Genomic DNA, 26,995 nt, shown 5'->3' on the forward strand with positions numbered 1-26,995 from the left:
GTTAAATTTGGGCCCAAAGTGTCAATGTTTTGTGTGGCTGCCATTATTTTCCAGCACTACCTTAACCCTCTTGGGCATGGAGCTCACCAGAGCTTCACAGGTTGCCACTGGAGTCCTCTTCCACTCCTCCACTCCACAGAGCTGGTGGATGTTAGAGACCTTGCACATCTTCACCTTCTGTTTGAGGATGCCCCACAGATGCTCAATAGGGTTTAGGTCTGGAGACATGCTTGGCCAGTCCATCACCTTTACCCTCACCTTTAGCAAGGCAGTGGTCATCTTGGGGGTGTGATTGGGGTCGTTATCATGTTGGAATACTGCCCTGCGGCCCATTCTGTGAAAGGAGGAGCTCATGCTCTGCTTCAGTATGTCACAGTACATGTTGGCATTCATGATTCCCTTAATGAACTGTAGCTCCCCAGTTCCGGCAGCACTCACACAGCCCCAGACCATCTTTAGAAGAGGCTTCCTTCTGTGATTACAGCCATGCAGACCAATTTGATGCAGTGTGCGGCATATGGTCTGAGCACTGACAGGCTGACCCCCCCACCCCTTCAACCTCTGCAGCAATACTGGCAGCACTCATACGTCTATTTATCAAAGAAAACCTCTGGATATGACGCTATACACGTGCACTCAACTTCTTTGGTCAACCATGGCGAGGCCTGTTCTGAGTGGAACCTGTCCTTTTAAACTGTTGTATAGTCTTGGCCACCATACTGCAGCTTAGTTTCAGGGTCTTGGCAATCTTATTATAGCTTAGGCCATCTTTATGTAGAGCAACAATTCTTTTTTTCAGATCCTCAGAGAGTTCTTTGCCATGAGCTGCCATGTTGAACTTCCAGTGATCAGTAAGAGCGTGTGAGAGCGATAACACCAAATTTAACACACCTGCTCCCCATTCACACCTGAGACCTTGTAACACGAACGAGTCACATGACATCGGGGAAGGAAAATGGCTAATTGGGCCCAATTTGGCAATTTGGACATTTTCACTCAGGGGTGTACTCACTTTTTTGCCAGCAGTTTAGACATTAATGGCTGTGTATTGAGTTATTTTGAGGGAACAGCAAATTTACACTGTAATACAAGCTGTACACTCACTACTTTACATTGTAGAAAAGTGTCATTTCTTCAGTGTTGTCACATGAAAAGATATAATAAAATATTTACAAAAATGTGTGAGGGGTGTACTCACTTTTGTGAGATAATATATATATATATATAGTGTGGCAATGGTTGGCGGGATTGTGGATGGTGTGTATCACCTAGGGTTCTCACCTACACAATGGGGTTTATTTACTAAAGGCAAATCCACTTTGCACTACAAGTGCACTTGGAAGTGCAGTCGCTGTAGATCTGAGGGGAAGATTAGAAATGAGGGGAAGCTCTGCTGATTTTATCATCCAATCATGTACAGGCAAAAATACTGTTTTTTATTTCCCTTGCAGCGACTGCACTTCCAAGTGCACTTGTAGTGCAAAGTGGATTTGCCTTCAGTAAATAAACCCCACTGTGTGTCTGTTTTGTAGAAAACGGCTTTTTTGTTTTCTCAGATCTCAGGAAGTCATGTTCTGAAGCTCAGAGGCTTGGAGGCTTTGTAGCGTTTTGGTTGTGGGATAAAGCACCCATTACTTGGGCCACATTTTATCTGGTGGCCAGACCTCATTATTAGGTCAATATTTAAATGTCTCTGAATGCATCCTTATTTCAGCCAATGTACTGTACATTGTTGCATTTAGATTCCTCTTTTAGAGCAACTCTCGGTAGCATAAAAAAAAGCCCCAAAACTGCGTTCAGATATAGTCCGTGCTTACTGGCATGCAAATATGTGCAGAAACATGTGAAAAACATGCACTCATGGGCCTAAACTTATTCTGATGGTTAGAATAAATTAATATTTTCATAATTACATGCCAAACTAGCATTTTTACAATGGATTTTTCTGTCAGCTCCTGTCAGAAGGATGCAGTATGAGTAGATGGGTGTATTTTATTATGCTCATGTGTCTACAGCCTAAATCTCAGCTGTGCACAGGCCTTTATATACCATATGTAAGCTGACTTATGCTTAGGGTTCTTTCTTAGGCCGCGTACACACGTGGCGGATTGTCTGGCCAACTAAGTCCGTCAGACAATCCGACAGACAGTCCGTCATACTTTCGAATGAACGGACTTGCCCACACACGGCACTTTTTGAGCGGACTAATACGGCGGACTAAGTCCGCCATACAATCCGCCCTACTTTTTAAATGAACGGACTCGCCCACACACGCAGAGGAAAGTCCGCTCATTTCGAGCGCGTCTCCAGGTAGGCGGGGCCCGCGAAGGAGACGTCGCTGGCCCCGCCGCCTGGAATGGACTTAAAGGGGAACCCCAACGCCGAAAAAAATCGGCGTGGGGGTCCCCCCAAGTCCACAACAGACCCTTGTCCGAGCACGCTACCCGGCCGGCCAGGAAAGGGGGGCGAGCGAGCGCCCCCCTCCTGAGCCGTACCAGGCCGCATGCCCTCAACATGGGGGGGTGCCTTGGGGAAGGGGGGACCGCGCGCCCCCCCCACCCCAAAGCACCTTGTCCCCATGTTGATGAGGACAAGGGCCTCTTCCCGACAACCCTGGCCGTTGGTTGTCGGGGTCTGCGGGCGGGGGGCTTATCGGAATCCGGGAGCCCTCTTTAATAAGGGGGCCCCCGGATACCGGCCCCCCACCCTATGTGAATGAGTATGGGGTACAATGTACCCCTACCCATTCACCTGTGAAAAAAAGTACAAAAACAACACAACACAGGGTTAAAATATTTTATTGCACAGCTCCGGGGGTCTTCCGTCTTCGGGGGTCTTCTCGCCGGACTCCTCCGCTATCTTCTTGTAGCTCTTTTGCTAGCGGAGGAGTCCGGCTTTCTTCCTCCCCGCCGGCCTCTTCTCCCGACTTCGGGGGTCTTGTCCCCCTCTTCGGTTCTTCTGCCGGGCCACCGCGCCTTCTTATAGCTCTTTTACAGGCGGTGGCCCGGTCTTCTGTCGCCGCCGCCTTCCGTTCTTCTTCTTCTTCTTCTTCTTCTTCTTCTTCTTCTTCTTCTTCTTCTTCTTCTTCTTCTCCAGGAGATGTTGCCTCGACGATCTCCCTGGCCGGAATGCCAGAGCCGCGCTGCGCGGCCACTTATATAGTGACAATGGGGCAGTGTCACATGGCTTTATGTCACATGGGTTGGTGTCACATGGTGACCCCGCCCCCTTACGATGTCATAGTCCCCATGTGACATCAACCCATGTGACCAGCCCATGTGACATATACCATGTGACACCGCCCCATTGTCACTATATAAGTGGCCGCGCAGCGCGGCTCTGGCATTCCGGCCGGAGAGATCGTCGAGGCAACATCTCCTGGAGAAGAAGAAGAAGAACGGAAGGCGACGGCGGCGACAGAAGACCGGGCCACCGCCTGTAAAAGAGCTATAAGAAGGCGCGGTGGCCCGGCAGAAGAACCGAAGAGGGGGACAAGACCCCCGAAGTCGGGAGAAGAGGCCGGCGGCGCGGAAGAAAGCCGGACTCCTCTGCTAGTAAAAGAGCTACAAGAAGATAGCGGAGGAGTCCGGCGAGAAGACCCCCGAAGACGGAAGACCCCCGGAGCTGTGCAATAAAATATTTTAACCCTGTGTTGTGTTTTTTTTGTACTTTTTTTCACAGGTGAATGGGTAGGGGTACATTGTACCCCATACTCATTCACATAGGGTGGGGGGCCGGTATCCGGGGGCCCCCTTATTAAAGGGGGCTCCCGGATTCCGATAAGCCCCCCGCCCGCAGACCCCGACAACCAACGGCCAGGGTTGTCGGGAAGAGGCCTTTGTCCTCATCAACATGGGGACAAGGTGCTTTGGGGTGGGGAGGCCGCGCGGTCCCCCCTTCCCCAAGGCACCCCCCCATGTTGAGGGCACGCAGCCTGATACGGCTCAGGAGGGGGGCGCTCGCTCGCCCCCCTTTCCTGGCCGGCCGGGTAGCGTGCTCGGACAAGGGTCTGTTGTGGACTTGGGGGGCACCCCCACGCCGATTTTTTTCGGCGTTGGGGTTCCCCTTTAAGTCCATACCAGGCGGCGGGGCCAGCGACGTCTCCGTCGCGGGCCCCGCCTACCTGGATACCCGCTCGAAATGAGCGGACTTTTCTCCGGGCGGGAAAAGTCCGCTCATTTCAAAAGTAGGGCGGACTGGCACACACACGGGCGGACTGTCCGCTGAAATGCGAGTCCGACGGACAGTCTTTCCAACATTCCGAAAGACTTAGTCCCCCAGACTGTCTGCTGAAAAAGTCCGCTGAAGCCCACACACGAGCGGACTGTCCGCTGAAATGTGTTTCGGCGGACTAAGTTGGGCAGACAGTCCGCCCGTGTGTACGCGGCCTGACTCCCTGCTGCTGAGTGAAAAGGCTGACTGCTGACAGAATGCTAGAAGCCACAAATGTTGTCTGTTTATAGGAAGTCACACTGCTATGTTAAGGTACCAACCATGGGATATTATGTATATATAGCAATGCACAAACAGGGAGGAGGCTTTCACCCTTAAAGGTACAGCAACACACAAGAAACCCAAAACTTACCTTTGCAAGGCAGCTGAATACTTTAACAATGGCAGCCGCTCTAATCTGTTTAAAACTAGCAAAAAGAGAAAAGGTGCACTTGGGCAGGACAATATACAACAGTACAGAGGGGGTCTCCAGCACAGTATATGTGTAAAATATATTACTTTTGTTAACAAGCAAGTATAAGTACTAAAGTTATGTTGAAAAGGGACTAAAAGAATTTGTTTCTGGACAGTTCAGGTTCAAAGTGGGCCATGTCTGAACCCCAAGGCTGTTGATCTGCCATCATATAATTCACATTATCTGTAATGCAGCATACTGATTGGTTTGTGATCCCTTTCTATGTGTCCAGGCACGAGAGCTGCAGGTTTCTGTGTACAGGAAAGATTTTCGCTCCCTTTGCGCCATTAAATATGTGAAGCTGGAAGAATTTCTGGATGACCAGAGACATGAAACCTTTCTGGAGCTGGAACCTCAGGGAATGCTACTATGTGAGGTACAGACATCTTAATGAAGTTTTACAGGTGCTCTTTATTTAACGTGTACGTCCAGGCAAAAAAAATCTTGGGGATAGGTTGGGGAATAATTAACACCTCCGTTGGGCCGCTGTTCCATTGACGACAGGTTCCTCAGACAGCGAGTGAGGAACAATCTCCAACAGCAACACAGAGTAGGGGATGGCTAGAACCAATGTCAGCTTTTTATTTCTCTTAGTGTCCCTCTTGCAATTTTGTTTCTCAATTTCTTTCTAGTGCAGGGGTCTCCAAACTATGGCCCAGAGGCTACATGTGGCCCAGATGATGTGCACAGTCTCTTCTTATCCCCCCCAACAGCTGATGTGTACAGTCTCTGCTTCTCCCCCCTACCGCTGATGTGTACTGTCTCTGCTTCTCCCTCCTACAGCTGATGTGCACAGTCTCTGCTTCTCCCCCCTACAGCTGATGTGTACAGTCTCTGCTTCTCCCCCCTACAGCTGATGTGTACAGTCCCTGCTTCTCCCCCCTACAGCTGATGTGTACAGTCCCTGCTTCTCCCCCCTACAGCTGATGTGTACAGTCCCTGCTTCTCCCCCCTACAGCTGATGTGTACAGTCTCTGCTTCTCCCCCTACAGCTGATGTGCACAGTCTCTGCTTCTCCCCCTGCAGCTGATGTGTACAGTCCCTGCTTCTTCCCCCTACAGCTGATGTGCACAGTCTCTGCTTATCCCCCCCATCAGTTGATGTGTACAGTCCCTGCTTCTCCCCCCCATCAGTTGATGTGTACAGTCCCTGCTTCTCCCCCCCCATCAGTTGATGTGTACAGTCCCTGCTTCTCCCCCCCCCCATCAGTTGATGTGTACAGTCCCTGCTTCTCCCCCCCCCCATCAGTTGATGTGTACAGTCTCTGCTTCTCCCCTATCTCCCTGCAGTAAGAGACTCTGATGTAATGGAGATGGGAACCCTGAAATAAGGGGGGGGCCCTGATGTAAGGAGGGACTTTGGTGGGGACCCTAATGTAAGAGGGGACTCTGATGGGACCCTAATGAAAGGAGACTCTGAAGAGGACCCTGGAGTAAGTGGAGGCTTTGATGAGAAAAGTGCTCTTTTCTTTTTTGTTTGGCTTATTAATAGCTCAAATTTATATGTAATTTCTTTGATTTGTTTACTGAGGTTTTTTTCCCTGAATCATATCATGCTGATTAAAAAATGTATTAATTAATTTTAATTGTATTAATTCATGTATTAAGCTGGACATTTTTTGGCCCGCAAATATTTGTAAAATACTAGATGTGGCCCTCATACTTAAACTTCCAGAAAACACACAGAAAACTTCCTTAGACCTCTCTGCAGACTTCATTACTGCTAGGTTCATCACTAGTAGTACATTACTGCTAGGTTCATCACTTTGTTCCTTCCACCTATACATTGAGGTAACAATTACAGTACAGTAAATGGCAATATACACACATACAGTGCCTTGCGAAAGTATTCGGCCCCCTTGAACTTTTCAACCTTTTGCCACATTTCAGGCTTCAAACATAAAGATATAAAATTTAAATTTTTTGTGAAGAATCACCAACAAGTGGGACACAATTGTGAAGTGGAACGAAATCTATTGGATATTTTAAACTTTTTTAGCAAATAAAAAACTAAAAAGTGGTGCGTGCAAAATTATTCGGCCCCTTTACTTTCAGTGCAGCAAACTCACTCCAGAAGTTCAGCGAGGATCTCTGAATGATCCAATGTTGTCCTAAATGACTGATGGTGATAAATAGGATCCACCTGTGTGTAATCAAGTCTCTGTATAAATGCACCTGCTCTGTGATAGTCTCAGGGTTCTGTTGAAAGCGCAGAGAGCATCATGAAGACCAAGGAACACACCAGGCAGGTCCGTAATACTGTTGTGGAGAAGTTTAAAGCCGGATTTGGATAAAAAAAGATTTCCCAAGCTTTAAACATCCCAAGGAGCACTGTGCAAGTGATCATTTTGAAATGAAAGGAGTATCAGACCACTGCAAATCTACCAAGACCTGGCCGTCCCTCTAAATTTTCAGGTCCGACAAGGAGAAGACTGATCAGAGATGCAGCCAAGAGGCCCATGATCACTCTGAATGAACTGCAGAGAACTACAGCTGAGGTGGGAGAGTCTGTCCATAGGACAACAATCAGTCGTACACTGCACAAATCTGGCCTTTATGGAAGAGTGGCAAGAAGAAAGACATTTCTCAAAGATATCCATAAAAAGTCTCGTCTAAAGTTTGCCACAAGCCACCTGGGAGACACACCAAACATGTGGAAGAAGGTGCTCTGGTCAGATGAAACCAAAATCCAACTTTTTGCCCACAATGCAAAACGATATGTTTGGCGTAAAAGCAACACAGCTCATCACCCTCAACACACCATCCCCACTGTCAAACATGGTGGTGGCAGCATCATGGTTTGGGCCTGCTTTTCTTCAGCAGGGACAGGGAAGATGGTTAAAATTGAGGGGAAGATGGATGCAGCCAAATACAGGACCATTCTGGATGAAAACCTGTTGGAGTCTGCAAAATACCTGAAACTGGGACGGAGATTTATCTTCCAACAAGACAATGATCCCAAACATACAGCAAAATCTACAAAGGAATGGTTCACAAATAAACGTATTCAGGTGTTAGAATGGCCAAGTCAAAGTCCAGACCTGAATCCAATGGAGAATCTGTGGAAAGAGCTGAAAACTGCTGTTCACAAACGCTCTCCATCCAACCTCACTGAGCTCGAGCTGTTTTGCAAGGAAGAATAGGCAAGAATTTCAGTCTCTCGATGTGCAAAACTGATAGAGACATACCCCAAGTGACTTGCAGCTGTAATCGCAGCAAAAGGTGACTCTACAAAGTATTAACGCAAGGGGGCCGAATAATTTTGCACGCCCCACTTTTCATTTTTTTATTAGTTAAAAAAGTTTCAAAAATCCAATAGATTTCGTTCCACTTCACAATTGTGTCCCACTTGTTGGTGATTCTTCACAAAAAATAAAAATTTTATATCTTTATGTTTGAAGCCTGAAATGTGGCAAAAGGTTAAAAAGTTCAAGGGGGCCGAATACTTTCGCAAGGCACTGTATATATCCTGTATATCTTAACATTAGTTTCAATATTATATACCAGTTCTAATGTCAATATCATAGATGTAATCCTTGCATTTATGTTAAATTTCAGGTAGCATTTTATAATCCAGTAATTGAAAGATTTTCTAAACTACGTCGACAAAAGAACATTTTCTCCAAAGAACAAGGTGTGTTGACCTTTCAAGGACTGTGCCTGTCCTCTTTATGTTGTGTAAGATCAATTGTTTTCATGTATTAGAAGTAAAATTCGCTATGTACTAGACATGTGCACTGCCAAAGAAATTATTCTTTTTTGTTTCATTCGTTTTTGTTTTTTTCTTGATTTTCGGGTTATTCGTTATGATTGAAATTCGTTATTTAATAAGTTCATAAATTCAAAAATTAGAAAATTCGGAAATTTAAAATCCAAAAATTTGGAAATTCTGAGATCTGAAAATAAGAACGAAAATCCAAAAATAAGAAAAAAAATCCTAAAATTGGAAAGAACTAAAATGCTCAAATTTAAAAAAATCAGTAAAAATAACTAACTAACTAATAATAATTACTGTATTTTTCGGGGTACAACACGCACAGGCTGATAACACGCAACCCAATTTTAGGAGGGAAGTTTAAGGAAAAAAACTTATATTTTAAATATAGAACTTTGAAGCAAAACTAGGGTCACAGCTCATCAATGCACCCTGCTCAGTGCCCATCTGCAGCCATTAAATTGCCCATCAATGCACCCTGCGCAGTGCCCATCTGGAGCCATTCAATTGCCCAACAATGCAGCCTGTTCAGTGCCCATCTGCAGCCTATAAATTGACCAACAATGCAGCCTGTTCAGTGCCCATCTGCAGCCTATAAATTCCCCATAAATGCACCCTGCACAGTGCCCATCTGCAGCCATTAAATTGCCCAACAATGCAGCTTGTTCAGTGTCCATCTGCAGCCATTCAATTGCCCAACAATGCAGCTTGTTCAGTGTCCATCTGCAGCCATTCAATTGCCCAACAGTGCAGCCTGTTCAGTGCCCATCTGTAGCCAATAAATTGCCCAACAATGCAGACTGTTCAGTGCCCGTCTGCAGCCTATAAATTGACCATCAATGCACCCTGTGCAGTCCCCATCTGCAGCCATTAAATTGCCGAACAATACAGCCTGTTCAGTGCCCATCTGCAGCCATTCAATTGCCCAACAATGCAGCCTGTTCTGTGCCCATCTGTAGCCATTAAATTGCCCAACAATGCAGCCTGTTCAAGAGGAAGTAAACCCTGATGGGTTTACTTCCTCTTTCATTCCCTGCAAAGGCAAAGCATAATGGACTACTATGCATCACATAGTAGCCCATTATGTGTCACTTACCTGACACAGGAGCCAGCGAAGTCGCCGCTGTCCCCTGTAGTCCGCCGCATCCATCTTGCTGGTGGCGTCTCGCAGCTCCGCCGCTGTCATTCGGCGGAGCCACGATGACGTCACTCCCACGCATGCGCACGGGAGCCGACACGCGCGGCAGATCCATTGTTGGAAATGCCGCGCTCAGTGCGCCTGCGCGTCGCTGTCTACGGCGCATGCGCCGTAGACAGCGGTGCCTGTCTTCAGGCAAATATCTCCTAAACCGTATAGGTTTAGAAGATATTTCTTGGACCTACAGGTAAGCCTTAATCTAGGCTTACCTGTAGGTCAAAGTGGTTTGTAAGGGTTTACAACCACTTTCAGTGCCCATCTGCAGCCATTAAATTGACCAACAATACAGCCTGCTCAATGCCCATCTGCAGCCTCACCTTTCCCATCATTGCAGCCTCGCTAGTATTGGATTTTTCCTGCTCTGTGTAATTCAGCGGCGCTCGCTCCTTCTCTTTCCTCAGAGACAGCAGGGATCGGTGTATAACACGCACCCACAATTTTCCCCTGATTTTAAGGGGGAAAAGTGCATGTTATAGGCCAATAAATACAGTAACTGTTAAATTATAGGTATTGGAATTTTCTTTCAAATTTGGCTGAAAGGAAATTATTATAATTATGAAACATAACAAATACGAATTTATCTGAAGTTACGAATTATCTGAAATGACGAATGCTGCATCTAAATGAATGGAACATAACTAATTAACCAGTTGCCGACCGCCGCACGCCGATGTACGTCGGCAGAATGGCACGGGCAGGCATAAGGACATACATGTACGTCCCTTGCCTCCCGCGGGTCGGGGGCCCGATCGGGCCCCCGCCCGGTGCCTGCGGCGGTCGGTTTTCGTCCGGGAGCGATCCGGGACGAGGGGGCGGCCATTCATTCATGGCCACCCCCTCGCGATCGCTCCCGACGAATAGAAATCCCCGGTGACATCACTTCCTCTCCTGTAATGTAAACACAGGAGAGGAAGTGATGTATTCTCTCCTCCGTGTCGGTATTTTTCATTCCGACACGGAGGAGAGCGGATCGGTGAGTTGCACCAACACTCTACACACACAGTAGAACATGCCAGGCACACTCACACCCCCCCTTTACCCCCCGATCACCCCCCCAATTACCCCTGCCCCCCAGTCACAGTGACACCAATGTAATTTTTTATTTTTTTTTTGCATTGGTGTCATTTGTGACTGTAATAACTGTTAGGGCAGTTAGAGTTAGCCCCCTTTAGTTCTAATGTACCCCCCTAACCCCCCCAATAAAGGTTTAACCCCGTGATCACCCCCCGTCGCCAGTGTCACTAAGGCTGGGTTCACATTGCAGCGGTTTATGAGAACGAATGTGATTCGCACCGCACTGCAGTGCAAATCACATCCGATCTCTGTGCGATTCGAGTTCAGCCATTCGCCGCACCCGCCGCACCCGCCACACCCGCCGCACCCGCCGCAAATTCGCACGGGACCCTTTTTTTGGCCCGCAGCAGAATCGGATCGCATGGGTGTTCACACCATGCGATCCGAGTTTGCAGATCGCACTGCGATATGCGAACTGATCTGGGGGTGTCAGTAACATTTCACTGACACTCCCAGCAGTTCGCATAGGGCAGTGTGAACTGCCGCCGGGAGGCATGCGATGCGGGAACCCGCCGCGGATTCGCGGCGTTTCCGCATCGCTCCAGTGTGAACCCAGCCTAATAAGCGATCATTTTTCTGATCGCCGTATTAGTGTCACAGGTGACGCTAGTTAGGCAGGTAGGTATTTAGGATCGCCGCAGCTTTTTATAGCGCCAGGGACCCCCATATACTACCGCATAAAGCCCCCTGATTGCCCCCTAGTTAACCCTTTCACCAGTGATCACCATATAACTGTTACAGGTGACGCTGGTTGGTTAGTTATTTTTTTATAGTTTCAGGGCACCCACCATTTATTACCTAATAAAGGTTTAACCCCCTGATCACCCGGCGGGTGTCATTTGTGACTAATAACTGTTATGGCAGTTAGGGTTAGCCCCCTTTAGTTCTAAGGTACCCCCCTAACCCCCCCAATAAAGGTTTAACCCCGTGATCACCCCCCGTCGCCAGTGTCACTAAGGCTGGGTTCACATTGCAGCGGTTTATGAGAACGGATGTGATTCGCACCGCACTGCAGTGCAAATCACATCCGATCTCTGTGCGATTCGAGTTCAGCCATTCGCCGCACCCGCCGCAAATTCGCACGGGACCCTTTTTTTGGCCCGCAGCAGAATCGGATCGCATGGGTGTTCACACCATGCGATCCGAGTTTGCAGATCGCACTGCGATATGCGAACTGATCTGGGGGTGTCAGTAACATTTCACTGACACTCCCAGCAGTTCGCATAGGGCAGTGTGAACTGCCGCCGGGAGGCATGCGATGCGGGAACCCGCCGCGCATTCGTGGCGTTCCCGCATCGCTCCAGTGTGAACCCAGCCTAATAAGCGATCGTTTTTCTGATCGCTGTATTAGTGTCACAGGTGACGCTAGTTAGGCAGGTAGGTATTTAGGTTCGCTGCAGCTTTTTATAGCGCCAGGGACCCCCATATACTACCGCATAAAGCCCCCTAATTGCCCCCTAGTTAACCCTTTCACCAGTGATCACCATATAACTGTTACAGGTGACGCTGGTTGGTTAGTTATTTTTTTATAGTTTCAGGGCACCCGCCATTTATTACCTAGTCTCACTAGTGTACCCCTAAATTTAGGGGTGTCTACTTTCCAAAATGGGGTCATTTGGGGGGGGTTTGTGCCATCTTGGCATTTTATGGCCTTCAAAACTGTAACGCCCTTAGAAAGCCTGAAGGCGGTGCTTGGCTTTCGGGGCCCCGTACGCGGCTAGGCTCCCAAAAAGTCCCACATATGTGGTATCCCCATACTCAGGAGAAGCAGCAGAATTTATTTTGGGGTGTCATTTCACATATGCCCATGGCATGCGTGAGCAATATATCATTTAGTGACAACTTTGTGAAAAAAAAAAAAAAAAGTTTGTAATTTTCCCGCCAACTTGTGGCAAAATATAAAATATTCCATGGACTCAACATGCCTCTCAGCAAATAGCTTGGGGTGTCTACTTTCTAAAATGGGGTCATTTGTGGGGGTTTTGTGCCATCTTGGCATTTTATGGCCTTCAAAACTGTAATAGGTAGTGAGAAGTGAACTCAAAAATTTACGCCCTTAGAAAGCCTGAAGGCGGTGCTTGGTTTTCGGGGCCCCGTACGCGGCTAGGCTCCCAAAAAGTCCCACATATGTGGTATCCCCATACTCAGGAGAAGCAGCAGAATTTATTTTGGGGTGTCATTTCACATACGCCCATAGCATGTGTGAGCAATATATCATTTAGTGACAACTTTGTGTAAAAAAAAAAAAAATTTTTTTTTTTGTCATTATTCAATCGCTTGAGGCAAAAAAATAAAATATTCAATGGGCTCAACATGCCTCTTATCAATTTCCTTAGGGGGTCTACTTTCCAAAATGGGGTCATTTGGGGGGGTTTTGTACTGCCCTGCCATTTTAGCACCTCAAGAAATGAGATAGGCAGTCGTAAACTAAAAGCTGCGTAAATTCCAGAAAACGTACCTTAGTTTGTAGATGTGACAACTTTTGCGCAAACCAATAAATATACAATTATTGACTTTTTTTTTACCAAAGACATGTGGCTGAATACATTTTGGCCTAAATGTATGACTAAAATTGAGTTTATTGGATTTTTCTAATAACAAAAAGTAGAAAATATCATTTTTTTTCAAAATTTGCGGTCTTTTTACGTTTATATCGCAAAAAATAAAAATCGCAGAGGCAATCAAATACCATCAAAAGAAAGCTCTATTTGTGGGAAGAAAAAGACGCAAATTTTGTTTGGGTACAACATTGCATGACCGCGCAATTACCAGTTAAAGCAGCGCAGTGCCAAAGTGTAAAAAGACCTCTGGTCATTTACCAGCAAAATGGTCCGGTCTGAAAGTGGTTAATAATAATAATAAAGAATAATAATAAAACATATTTATTATTATTATTAAGTTGTTATGTTCCATTCGTTTAGATGTGGCATTCGTTATTTCGGTTAATTTGTAACTTCGGATAAATTTGTTTTAGTCATTCGCTAACAGCCAAATTTGAAAGGAAATTCTAGTACCTATAATTCAATAGTTAGTAATAGATATTATTAGTTAGTTAGTTATTATTTCAGATTTTCTAATTTTCAGATTTTCATTATTATTTTCGGATTTTTGCTCTTTTGACTTTTTGGATTTTAGTTCAAATTTTTGGATTTTCGATTTTCAAATTTCCGAATATTTGGATTTTAGAATTTTAGAATTTCTGGAAAATTTGTTAACCTGTTGACAACCAGCCGCTGTCGTTATAATGTAGCAGGTTGGCACAGCTACACCAACGGCTGTAGGTGTACGTCGGCCGCTTTAAGAGCTATGGGAGGCATGCAAAGCCAGAGCTGATGCGCGTGTCCAGCGGCTGCGATGTCCGCAGGCCACCTGTGATCGCTCCACAGAGAGCCAGAATGGGGATCTGTCAATGTAAACAGACGGATCTCCATTTCAAATATTTTTGTTAAAAAATTGCAATAAGCGTATATTGATTGGCTTGCGTAAAAGCTATAGGGTCTACAAAATAGGAGATAGATTTATGGCATTTTTATTATAATTTTATTATTTTACTAGTAATGGCGGTGATCGGTGATTTTTAGTGGGACTGCGACTTTGCAGCGGACAGATCGGACACTTTTTTTAGCACCATTGACATTTATACAGCGACCAGTGCTATAAAAATGTACTGATTACTGTGTAAATGTCACTGGCAGGGAAGGGGTTAACACTAGGGGGTGATCAAGGAGTTAAATGTGTTCCATGGGAGGTATTTTTAACTGTGAGGGGATGGGACTAACTGAAGGAGGAGAGAGATTGCTGTTTCCGATCACTAGAAACAGCAAATCTTTCTCGTCTCTCCTGTCAGAATGGAGATCTGTCCATAAAGACATGGATGAGCAAGTTTGGGGTGGAGGAAGTTGACTGGCCTGCACAGAGTCCTGACCTCAACCCAATAGAACACCTTTGGGATGAATTAGTGCAGAGGCTGCGAGCCAGGCCTTCTCGTCCAACATCAGTGCCTGACCTGACAAATGCGTTACTGGAAGAATGGTTAAACATTCCCATAGACACACTCCTAAACCTTGTGGACAGCCTTCCCAGAAGAGTTGAAGCTGTTATAGCTGCAGATGCATTGAAGGCAGGCATCCGAATACTTTTGGTAATAGAGTGTATTTGGTATCGCTGCAATTGTCAGGCGCACTGGAATTTATTTTGGGTGATTCTTTGGTGGTAAGTTATGGTAATAGCAAGAAATATACAGTTACATTTGAAAAAAATTATATTTTACTATTTTTGGTCAGTTTTCCTTTGATAATAAAATAAATAAGGATATGGTAATAGCAAGAAATATAAAGATATATTTGAAAATTTTTATCTTTTACCAGTTTTCCTTTAATGATAAAAGCAATCAGGAGATCTCCTTTACATTTACCACTAAATGAAAACCCAATGTGGCCTTAAAAAAGAAACAAGATAGTAGTAGCGATAAGTTCAGTTCATCTATCACTTGTGAAAGTTCCAAAACTGTGTTCAAGTATTAGTTTTTTTTAACTTTCATCATGAAGGGTTTAATAAAAAAAAACAAAAAAAAAACACTTCTGTGTTTTTAGTGTTTTCATTTTTTTTTATTTGGAACAACATTGAAAGTACAAAAAGATGACATCAAATAGTGGAAGAGGTAGCGAGTCTGCTCAATGGCTATCACCCACAGCTAGACTCGTATAAATCCACAATATCATATAACACAAAACATAAAAGTCTGTTGGTGAGAGTAATCGGAAAATACCATACCAAAGGAAATTCAGTTCCGAAGTTCCTATAAGAAGAAGAGTGATACACAAAATAAAAAGTCACTTCTGTGTTTTTAATATAGTATGACAAGTTGAAAAAAATCTATACTGTACGGTATATGTATAATTTTTCAAATATCTATTTTTTAATACTATAATTTTATCACACAATTATAGCATTAAACAATGTCACACTGTGATCTACAGGCAGCAGTGGCCTCTGCAAGCTAAAAACATTTATTTTTCTGAATGAAGCCTTTAAAACTGTAAGGGCCGGTTCACACTGCAGGCGATGCGAGGCGACACCGACTTGCCTCGCCGCGACCTCAGCGGCAACTTGCAGATGACTTCTGTATAGAAGTCAATGCAAGTCGCCCCGAGGTCGCCCGAAAGTAGTACAGGAACCTTTTTTCTGAGTCGGAGCGACTCGAGTCGCTCCTCTCAGAACGGTTCCATTGTACAGAACGGGGGCGACTTGTCAGATCGAGGCGAGGCAAGTCGTGTCGCCTCGCATCGCCCGCAGTGTGAACCGGCTCTTAAAGTAATCACATTATTGTGAACCACACTGAATTCTAAATTGGGACCAAATATGTCTGTTAGAGCCGGTTCACACAGCGGCGACTCAGATCCGACTTAAAGTTGCCTCGAGTCACCTCAGGTGGCACAACATGTAGAAATCAATGTAAGTGAATGAGAGCCGTCTTAATGCACACTACTGAAGTCGCTCCAACTTCATAAAAGGTTCCTGTACTACTTCAATCCGACTTGTAGGCGACTGGTACCCATTGATTTCAATGGAGGTCGCCTCCAAGTCGGATCTCCGTCTATACGGAGGCGACTCTCAGAGAATTATCAGCTCTCAAAAGGAGTTCCCCCCTGAGAGCTCATTCTCTGATTGGCCACGGGAAGTCGCCTGGCCTGGGGCGACTTAAAGTAGTGTTGTAAGTCGTGTCCAAGTCACGTCCAAGTCACGTCCAAGTCACGTCCAAGTCACGTCCAAGTCACGTCCAAGTCGTGTCCAAGTCGCGTCCAAGTCGTGTCCAAGTCGCGTCCAAGTCGCGTCCAAACATGTCCAAGTTGCCTCCGAAAGTCGTGTTGCCCCTGTGTGAACCGAGCCTAAGTTTACCCTAGCTTCAAAAGCAGATGATTCATGAGCCTTTTTGAAGCTTGCCTGTCAAAAATGTGCGCATTGCAGCACCCATGGTTGTGTTAATGTTGTGTCAAAACTGACCCAACATGTGTCAGTTGCCAGGCTTTTCCGCTCCCCAAATGTTTCCATTGATGTTAGTGTAAACGCACTGCAAACGCATCACAAATGCCCCTATGGTGTTTACTGCACATTTGAGATGCAATTAGAAATCCTTACTAGCTTAGATAATAATGCAAAAATCCATACAATAAGAAAACCAACACAGAGTGGGCACCTGGCAAGTTTTTTTTTTAACGCAACACAATCACGAAAAAAAGCATATTAATGCATTGGATTTGTTAATGGGTGCTTAAATTTCTTTGCACATGTAAATGAGCCTTTACAGCCACATTTGACAACTATCAGCCATGCAAACTGCTCAAGTAATAACAGTTATTAACCACTTTTAGCCCAAGAACATCATATGAGGTCTTTGGCTATCTGAAAGATGGGCGCATCTACAGGCATCATTCAGATATCATCTTTTAGAGCCAGTGATTCTGTGCACCACAAGAACAATCATAGTGGCAGTTCAGCCGCTTGATCATTCTTACAGGTGGCGGAAGGAGACACCCCCCACCGCTGTCCTCCGGTGCTTCTCCGGGCTCACCCGTGCGATCGCCACCGCCGTACGATGATCATAGAGATTTGTGGTGACCAGATGATCCCCACCAGTCATCTCTATGACCATCGGAGGCCTGGGCGTGACGTTGTGACCTCATGTCCGGCCAGCGGAGGTAAACAAAGCCAAGCTCTCAGCTGAAAAGAAAGAGATCGTTCATTTTTTTCAAATTTTTTTATTTTTATTTCAACTCAATCCTTCAAGCCTGGAGGAGAGATCTGGGGTCTTAAAGACCCCATATCTCGGCATAAAGAGGACCTGTGATGCACCATTCCTATTACAAGGGATGTTTACATTCCCTGTAATGGGAATAAAAGTGAAAAAAATAAAAATGAAATAGAAAGTGTAAAAATAAAAAAATGTAAGTAAAATTGAAAAAGCTAATTTTTTTAAAGCGCCCTCTGCCCCCGTGTGCTCACGCACAGAAGCAAAAGTCACGCACGTATGTGTAAACACCATTCAAATCACACATGCGAGGTATCCCCGCATGCTTTAGAGCGAGAACAATAATTCTAGCACTAGACCTCCTCTGTAACTCTAAACTGGTAACCTATAAAATATTTTAAAGTGTCACCTATGGAGATTTTTAATTACCAAAGTTTGACGCCATTCCACAAGTGTGCACAATTTTAAACATTGGGGTATGTATTTACTCGGCGTAACATCATCTTTCACATTATATGAAATAAACGGAGTGAACTTTACTGTTTTGTTATTTTTTAATTCATGAAACTTTTTTTTTCCCCAAAAAGCATTTGAAATTGAAAATCGTTCCTCAAATACCGTGTGACATAAAAGTTGAAACGACCACCATTTTATTCCCTAGGCTGTCTGCTAAAAAAAACATATATAATTTTTGGGGGTTCTGAGTAATTTTCTAGCAAAAAAATATGATTTTTACATAATAAGAAAAACCGCGCTGACCAAAAGAAGTAATTTTAACACTAAAAACATAAATTAAATAGAAATAGGCAGCAGAAATGTGGGATAAACACAGTGAAAATAGCAACGAAAGAAAACTGCGCCACACAAAAAAAAAAATTGAAAATATATAAATGGAAATAAAAAAATTGAAAATTAATGGTGAAATACCTAAACAATGTATATATGAAAAAAATACTGTGCAATCCAGTGAAAATCTCAGTGACTTGTTAATATTGAAATAAACAATAAACAATATTTGCACTATGATTATCTCAGTTCATAGGTGTAGAAGAGGAGTGATGTTAAACTTGAATAAACAGACTCTTCATATGCCAATGTCCTTATTGGACCACCGCTGTGCTCCACACAAATAGTGGATACCGTCACCGATATAAAAGCCGCTTACCAGATGGTAACAAACAAATAGCATTCATGTGCGCCCAGCCAAGATCGTTAACCACAGGAAAAGAAACAGAGGACCATAGTGTGATACCGTACAGATGTAAAATTTATTAAAATTAAAATAATACTCACAATGTATCAAAAGTATATGAACATATAAAATCAAAATGATTTTATCCCTGTTGAGAACGTCTGTTTGATGACAAAACGCGTCTGGGCGGATGTGCAGTGACGTCACCGCGTTGTCTATTGTTTATTATTCATTTCAATATTACTGAGATTTTCACTGGATTGCACAGTATTTGTTTTCATATATACATTATATATTTTTTATTTTTATATTTTTTTGTGTGGCGCAGTTTTCTTTCGCTACTATGATTAATACATGTAGGAGAGGAGTGCCAGAATAGGCCCGGTATGGAAGTGGTTAAGGTATCGCTCACAAGGGACATTACACTGGGAAATGTTCATATAGAGCCGAAGAAAAAGGATTTCCTCATTGTTTTGGAGAGATTTTTCCCCAATTCCTGTTGTGTCTTCAGGACAGGAGGTGATGGGAAATATCCCCAATGTTTAAATGGCGTAAACTGCTATGGTTACCTTACATTTTACAGTCTTAGTGTAACTGTATTTCACTGACATTTGTACCCAGGCAAGGCTTTCCTCCGTGCTCGACAGATGAACATCGACCCCTCAACATGGCTCCGCCTCCTGCGCAGAGCTATTCCTGCCAGCACTGGAGGGTACAGTCCTGCAGAGCGTGGAGCGTGAGTCATGTGATCTTACATTAACTGTCTCTCTTGCTGTGTCTGATCTGCAGTCCTCCTAGAAATGTCATGTTTCTCCTGGTGTCCCCGAAGCTTTCTTTTACCTTTTGTTAACTTACTCCCTAGCCTATTTCTTCTAAGATTGCCTGCTTCCCAGTCATCTCCTATTAGAGGGAACACCCTTTGTTTGCTCTGTGATCTGTGCTTCAAATGTGTACTTTTCTGGCCATCATATATTTCCTATCATTCATCCTCCATTCTGATTGGTTGTTAGAGAGCTGCGTCTGGAGTCTCTTACACTGGAACCCAATCAAGAACCAAAAGATACGGTAAGAGATGAAAGAGATAGGCAAAAGCTTGCGTATTGGGCAATAATTATCTCTATGACCATTTTTACATTGTACAGTGTAAATTCCTTGTACCTATGTTATTTATTTAATAGGTGGATAGTCCAGTGCTAAAAGAAAGTCCAGCCACAAGAAAAGACAGCCAAAGACGGTCAGTACCTACCTATTTATGCCCCTTCATCAATGCAAAACACACACAGGTGCACACCCCCACTGTTGTCACGGTTTTATTGGCTTAGTCCTGACAGGGTCCATGTAACAAAGGGTGCTGTTCAAGTGAGGCGTCCAAAGGCGTATACAGTATGTGTGTTTTATACCCTCCAATAGGTGTGCGATACACCCCTGCCACACTGCATAATAAACATGGTGACACCACTTTCACAGTCACTGGAGTACAGCAGTTACACCTTCCTGCCTGCAAGCCTGTTGTTTGGGTTGTTGTTTAGCAATGGAACAGTAGCACACTGATTAGATAATCTCTGTGTTTTCTCCTTCTGTAAGCATATTCCCTGTGTTAGATTGACGGCACTGTACAATGAAATGCAGCCTAATTGGCTGGGCCTGCAGTTCCTCTATCTCTAAGGGGCTATTTGTACAAATAATGGAAAAATGACAACAAGAACAAAAGTGGAGTCCATGGTGGAGCCCATGGTGACCACTCAGGCTTCCTTGTTTATTGTCTAGGAAAATGGGAAAAAGGAACCCAACCGATCACTATGGACTGCAAATCCAATTTAATTTCTCTATTTTTTTTATTATATTTTCTTTTTATAAATAGTTCTGTTTTGCAAGGGATTACAGAACGCTAATATACAGACAGGCTCAGGTAATTATACTAACTGTATTAAAGCCACATTTAATTACATACACATTTCTACAAATACATACAGTAACTAGATTACATGCATTTGATATATGACGGGAGTTTAGCTTTAAACATGTAATTACAGATGAAGAATTAGGTGTATTCAATGTATGTGTGTGTATATATATATATATATATATATATATATATATATATATATATATATATATATATATATATATATTTTTTTTAAGAAGACAGTTGTTAAAACCAAATACCGGTAATTATATTATTATTATTTCTTTTCCGCATTCATTTAATTTAAGAATTATGAAATACTACAATGCAAGGAAAACATACAAAAAGCAGTTACAACTAATAACAGAAATATATAAATTAATATATGAGCAATAAAATAAAATAAAAAAGCTCCATGGTATGGACAAGAGGATAAGATAATGTAAAGATAAAGTAATGTTATATAAAAGATAACGTAATGTTATATTAACTGGTTACACAAAAAATGGTAAGGTAATACAATGTATAATGAAGGAAAATAACATTTAAGTAGGATATTGATAACTTTTTAATATTTATACATTTTAATTATTAATAATAATAATAATAATTATTATTATTATTATTATTATTGCACTCATTTTTATTAAAAGAAAATAAAAAACGGAAAAGAAAAGGTCAGGAGTGCTAGGTAGGACACAAGGTATACTTACCATTTAGGCCTCATGTACACTGGATGTTTTGCTAACGTCCTAGACTCCTTTCCTCCTGGCAGCTGAGTTTTGGCAGAATAAAGGCTTGACGCTTGCAAACTGGGGTACGGCATATTGGTGCGTTTAGGCGTGTCAGCCGCTTGAGTGTTAATTCATTTCATTGGCCAGAATAAGAATTTGTTCTGACCTCTTAAATGAATTCATACTGAAGTGCTAAATGCACCTAGCGCTTATAAGTTTTTAGGTGCGTCAAAACGTTTCTTTTTGCAAAAAACTCTGCTACTCCTGGATGTACTGGCTGCGTGTGTGCGTGTGTGTGTGTGTGTGGGGGGGGTCCTGCCTCTAAACTCCTCTAAACATCTATGTGCATGGACTCATAGGCTAACATGCAGATGAGGCAGAAAAAAACACTCTGAATGCCTCTGGGAGCAGCAGAACAAACATGCAGTGTGCATGAGGCCCTAAGCTGATCCCTTTCAGAAATATATCTTAAAGATTAAAGTGTATTCAATACTAAAACCCTTTTTTTTTTTTTTTTTTTTTGGATAGCGGTGAGGAGTTTGAATTCTTTAACAATAGTTTAGCTTTATTTGTCCCTGCTATGAAGATTCAGGCTTGGTTTACACTTTTGCGATTTCAGATGCAACTTGAGTCGCACTGTGTCACATGACAATGGAAATCACATGATTTTGGAAAAGGTTCCTGTCAAAGGTGTGCGCACAGGGAGAGCCGGGTGTGCCTGGGCACACCCTAATCACCCCCTGCGATGCAGATTTCCCCTGCTGCCCATTCCTACCCCCCCCCCCCCCCCACAGAGCTGCTATCTTCCCTCCTCTCCTCTCCCTCTGAATGCTGCTGCAGGCACAAAGAGGGTATGTTTCAGGATGGAGAGCAGGGGAAGTGTGTAATTAAGCCCCTTCCTTTTCTGAATGAACACAGCGAGTGATCGGTGCCAATCACTCACTGTGTTCATTTATACCTGAAGCATTGTATACTGTGTTTATGATGCTTCAGTTTGTGAATGAACAGGAAGGCATTCAGCACAGAGCACTTCCCAGCCAAGGCTAAATCTGTGTTAGAGCTTTGGGGTTCACGCCCTAATGCAATAGGCTGTTCACATCTATGGTTCCTGTATATCTTTGGTGCAGTTCCGGTGCAATTTTGGCCACATAGAGGATACAAACCTTATCAAAGTTGCATCCAAGTAGCACTACATAATCGCACTGAATGTCGGATAAAAATCGTATCGCAGCAGTGTGAACATGAGTCTTTTTTTTCCTGGTGACAAATATCAAGAGGTCTGAATGTGAGGGAAAATCCAAAATGTCGAGTTTTGTCCATAACAGAAATAGATGGGAAATATACAATTAGGGTCACTTTTTTATGCTAATTTTCATAGTGGGACACAGATGGCAAAAGTGCATTTTTTTACCATTTCCTCCTCTATTCAAAGTGAAAAATAAAAATGTTTTGACTTTAGATAAACTTTGAAAAGACTGCGGTTCCTGTTTGTCTACAGATGCCTGTCTCCTATGATGACATGCACATTGCTGGCCCATGGTTCATGAAGTCCTTGTTCCCCTTTATTGTTCAATATACGGTGTCTTTGCTTAGCACTGAAAAATGGAGCTTGGTAGTCTCCAGGATTAGGCATCCCTTGGGTACCACCAATCTTTTTGCTTGTACAGCAGAAGCCTTCCAGAGGATATTACCTGCTCCATTCCTCTGATCAGCTGATCAAAAGATAAAAGTATGGTTCCCTTGGTACAGATGCTCAGCAATAAATGTCTGTTTAGATACTCTCATAGCAATACATTAGATTACTTTATACTGATGGAAGGATCATTCCACTACTCTTCTTATGCCACCTTGATTTATTATCAAACATTATATACCCAATGCCATCTAGAAATTTTCCTCTACTGTATTATTCATGCTATTACTGGATTTTGCATTACTGCTGAGCTGGCAGATTCCACATAGACGCAAATTATGGCCCAAATTGCTGCACTGTTCTTGTACCATAAATGTGATTTGTAGAACTCATTCCTTTAATCTCTGTATATGTAAATCTTTGTAAATTCAAACTTTTGCTCTATTCTTAAGTACAAAAAGTTAGAAACATCAGACAAAGATCTTTAATATTTAATAAAGAAAACCAGATTTCAGATTCTTGCAGCCACTTCAGTGGAAGAGGAATTGTCATTTTTTGGTGTTGGTCACTGACTTGGTAGTTGGTATATAAACTGCTACATGCAACATAAAGTGGCGAGCGTAGAACAGCCAGCCCCTCCAAAGGACAAAAACAACAGTTCTCAAGGTTCTAGCCATCTCTGTAGTCATTTGGGTCATAAAAATCTGCAAATAACACACATGGCTAGGGTACCACAGATATTATCTGCCACTCACTAAAAGGACCGCTATGCACACCAATCTTACCCCTTCTACAAAATGACCAGACCAACACCACTTTGGTGAAAAATATGGCCATAGCGGACATTAATTAACAAAACAACCAATATATAACACGAAATAACAATAACATGAAGGTTGCCACTCTCTGGAGGCACAAAATAACCAACACCAGGTTTGTATCTGCGTGCTACTTAGAGGTCCCCAGCCACATCACCGTGGCTCAGGGACAATCCCAACTGTCTGCAGATACCGCAATGTTTCCACTTCCCAGTCAACTCACCATTATCTGCGATTCAACAGGGGGCGTCATACCTAGATGGATCCCTAATATGAGCCATCACTGTAAATTTTGAAGCCTCCGAAGACCCCAACCGCCAGGCCACTATGGCCACCAAGAGAACCGATCCAAGCTCACGGTGGGAGGGTGGAAAGTTTCTTCCTCGTCCATTGCTTCCAACTGCTTCCTGTACGCTTCCTGTAGACCCTCCTACTATCTACAAATTATCCAATCCTGGTAAAAAACCTCTAATCTCCTGATCTTAAAAGTTAACCCTACATCTCCTTGCTTCCCCTGTCCCCATTTTTAAGCCCTGCTTCAGGCCTTTCTGGATTAAAATACAGCAGGCATTACACTTTTGGGAATTGGCCTCAAATTGTGATGCTTATATCTCATTGTTAGTAATACAAAAATGTTTTTAAAATCTCAAACCCCTCACTCAAGCCTTCATAGAGTTCAAAAGGTTAGAAGAGAAGAGAAAGCATGCATTAAAGGGGAACTCCAGGCAAACAGCTAAATATTTATTACAGGTAATTTTATTGCACCAACAGTTTACACAGAGTTTTACATATTGTACCTTCAAGTCAGCCCCTGCCTTCAAGGAGCCTAAAGTCTATGGTCCCTATCTCACACATATTTATATAGCTTCATCAGTTTACGCAATGGGGTTGATTTACTCAAACTGGAGAGTTCAAAGTCTGGTGCAGCTTTGGATGGTAGCCAATCAGCTTCAAACTTTAGCTTCTCCACTTAAGCGTTGACCAAAAAAAACCCTGGAAGCTGATTGGTTTCTATGCAGAGCTGCACCAAATTTTGCACTCTCGAGTTTTATTAAATCAACCCCACAGTGTTACATATTGTATATTTACATTATTCCGTGCCCTCAAGTATAGAGACTAAGGTCTCACATACTGGGGCCAATTAAAGTAGAACTAAAGGCAAAACTTTTGTTGTCATTTTGGATAGAGTAAGGGAGGTTATAACCTTGTTCAGGTCTTTTTTACCATCTATGTTCCATTGGGAATATTTCCCTTAACATCCTGTTCCATTGCGAAAATAGGAAGTGAGAAGAAATCCCTACAAAGGGAGGGAATTCCTGGTTGTCACCAGAACTTGTGTCCCCATTGGAAGATTTCCCCGCTATTCTTATTCTAGGGACAACCCAAAACTTATCATTTTCTTTCACTTTTAGAGATAATGGCAAACAGGAGAAATAGAGAGAGTAAATCTCCCTGATGAGGCACAGACAGCAATAAAAACCTGATGAGTGTTAAACCCTCTTTACTCTATTCCAAATTCTTAATAAAAATGATTTTTAGTTATACATTAACAATACAGCATGTCTTTTGAGATCAAGAAAAGCATAGAGGGAATTCCATGCAGATAGTGTCCTGGTTAGGATTTAAACCAAGGACCCTAGTGCTGCAAGGTAGAAGTGCTAACCACTAAGCCACTGCGCTGCCATACATGTATGTTCACAGCCATTCTGTTTCAACACTTAAACATGCCTATAGAATGTACCTGTAAAAAAAAAAATCATATACTTAAGCCGCGTACACACGGGCGGACTGTATGGCCTACTTAGTCCGTCATACAATCCGACGGACAGTCCGTCATACTTTCGAATGAACGGACTTGACCACACACACCACTTTTTGAGCGGACTAATACGGCGTACTAAGTCCGCCATACTATCCGCCCTACTTTTGAAATGAACGGACTCGCCCACACACGCGGAGGAAAGTCCGCTAATTTCGAGCGCGTCTCCAGGTAGGCGGGGCCCGCGAAGGAGACATCGCTGACCCCGCCGCCTGGAATGGACTTAAAGGGGAACCCCAACGCCGAAAAAAATCGGTGTGGGGGTCCCCCCCAAGTCCACAACAGACCCTTGTCCGAGCACGCTACCCGGCCGGCCAGGAAAGGGGGGCGAGCGAGCGCCCCCCCCCCTCCTGAGCCGTACCAGGCCGCGTGCCCTCAACATGGGGGGGTGCCTTGGGGAAGGGGGGGCCGCGCGCCCCCCCCCACCCCAAAGCACCTTGTCCCCATGTTGATGAGGACAAGGGCCTCTTCCCGACAACCCTGGCCGTTGGTTCACCTGTAAAATAAAAGTACAAAAAAAAACACAACACACGAGATAAAATACTTTATTGCACAGCTCCGGGGGTCTTCCGTCTTCGGGGGTCTTCTCGCCGGACCCCTTCGCTATCTTCTTGTAGCTCTTTTGCTAGCGGAGGAGTCTGGCTTTCTTCCTCGCCGCCGGCCTCTTCTCCCGACTTCGGGGGTCTTGTCCCCCTCTTCGGTTCTTCTGTCGCCGCCGCCTTCCGTTCTTCTTCTTCTTCTTCTTCTTCTTCTCCAGGAGATGTTGCCTCGACGATCTCTCCGGCCGGAATGCCAGGGACGCACTGCGCGGCCACTTATATAGGGACAAGGGGCGATGTCACATGGCTTTATGTCACATGGGTTGGTCACATGGGTTAATGTCACATGGGGACTATGACATCATAAGGGGGCGGGGTCACCATGTGACACCAACCCATGTGACATAAAGCCATGTGACACCGCCCCTTGTCCCTATATAAGTGGCTGCGCAGTGCGTCCCTGGCATTCTGGCCGGAGAGATCGTCGAGGCAACATCTCCTGGAGAAGAAGAAGAAGAAGAACGGAAGGCGGTGGCGACAGAAGACCGGGCCACCGCCTGTAAAAGAGCTATAAGAAGGCGCGGTGGCCCGGCAGAAGAACCGAAGAGGGGGACAAGACCCCCGAAGTCGGGAGAAGAGGCCGGCGGCGAGGAAGAAAGCCGGACTCCTCCGCTAGTAAAAGAGCTACAAGAAGATAGCGGAGGAGTCCGGCGAGAAGACCCCCGAAGACGGAAGACCCCTGGAGCTGTGCAATAAAGTATTTTATCTCGTGTGTTGTGTTTTTTTTTGTACTTTTATTTTACAGGTGAATGGGTAGGGGTACATTGTACCCCATACTCATTCACATAGGGTGGGGGGCCGGTATCCGGGGGCCCCCTTATTAAAGGGGGCTCCCGGATTCCGATAAGCCCCCCGCCCGAAGACCCCGACAAC

The 26,995-nt window shown here is 44.1% G+C and overlaps 1 protein-coding gene across 4 annotated transcripts in view; it reads left to right on the top strand.

The window, feature by feature from the left end:
• LOC143960998 (serine/threonine-protein kinase N1-like) overlaps positions 1–26,995 on the top strand; it is a 189,785-nt gene that overhangs the window by 111,080 nt on the left and 51,710 nt on the right. For all 4 annotated transcript variants that reach the window (XM_077470094.1, XM_077470093.1, XM_077470092.1 and 1 more), the window contains exons 9-13: positions 4,920–5,063; positions 8,245–8,320; positions 19,235–19,349; positions 19,624–19,678; positions 19,792–19,847. In XM_077470094.1, the coding sequence (XP_077326220.1) occupies positions 4,920–5,063; positions 8,245–8,320; positions 19,235–19,349; positions 19,624–19,678; positions 19,792–19,847 (446 nt within the window). The remainder of the gene's footprint in view (positions 1–4,919; positions 5,064–8,244; positions 8,321–19,234; positions 19,350–19,623; positions 19,679–19,791; positions 19,848–26,995) is intronic.

The sequence above is a fragment of the Lithobates pipiens genome, unplaced genomic scaffold (assembly GCF_037356315.1).
Source record: "Lithobates pipiens isolate NorthernLeopardFrog02 unplaced genomic scaffold, aLitPip1_a1.2 Scaffold_8, whole genome shotgun sequence".
NCBI lineage: Eukaryota > Metazoa > Chordata > Amphibia > Anura > Ranidae > Lithobates > Lithobates pipiens.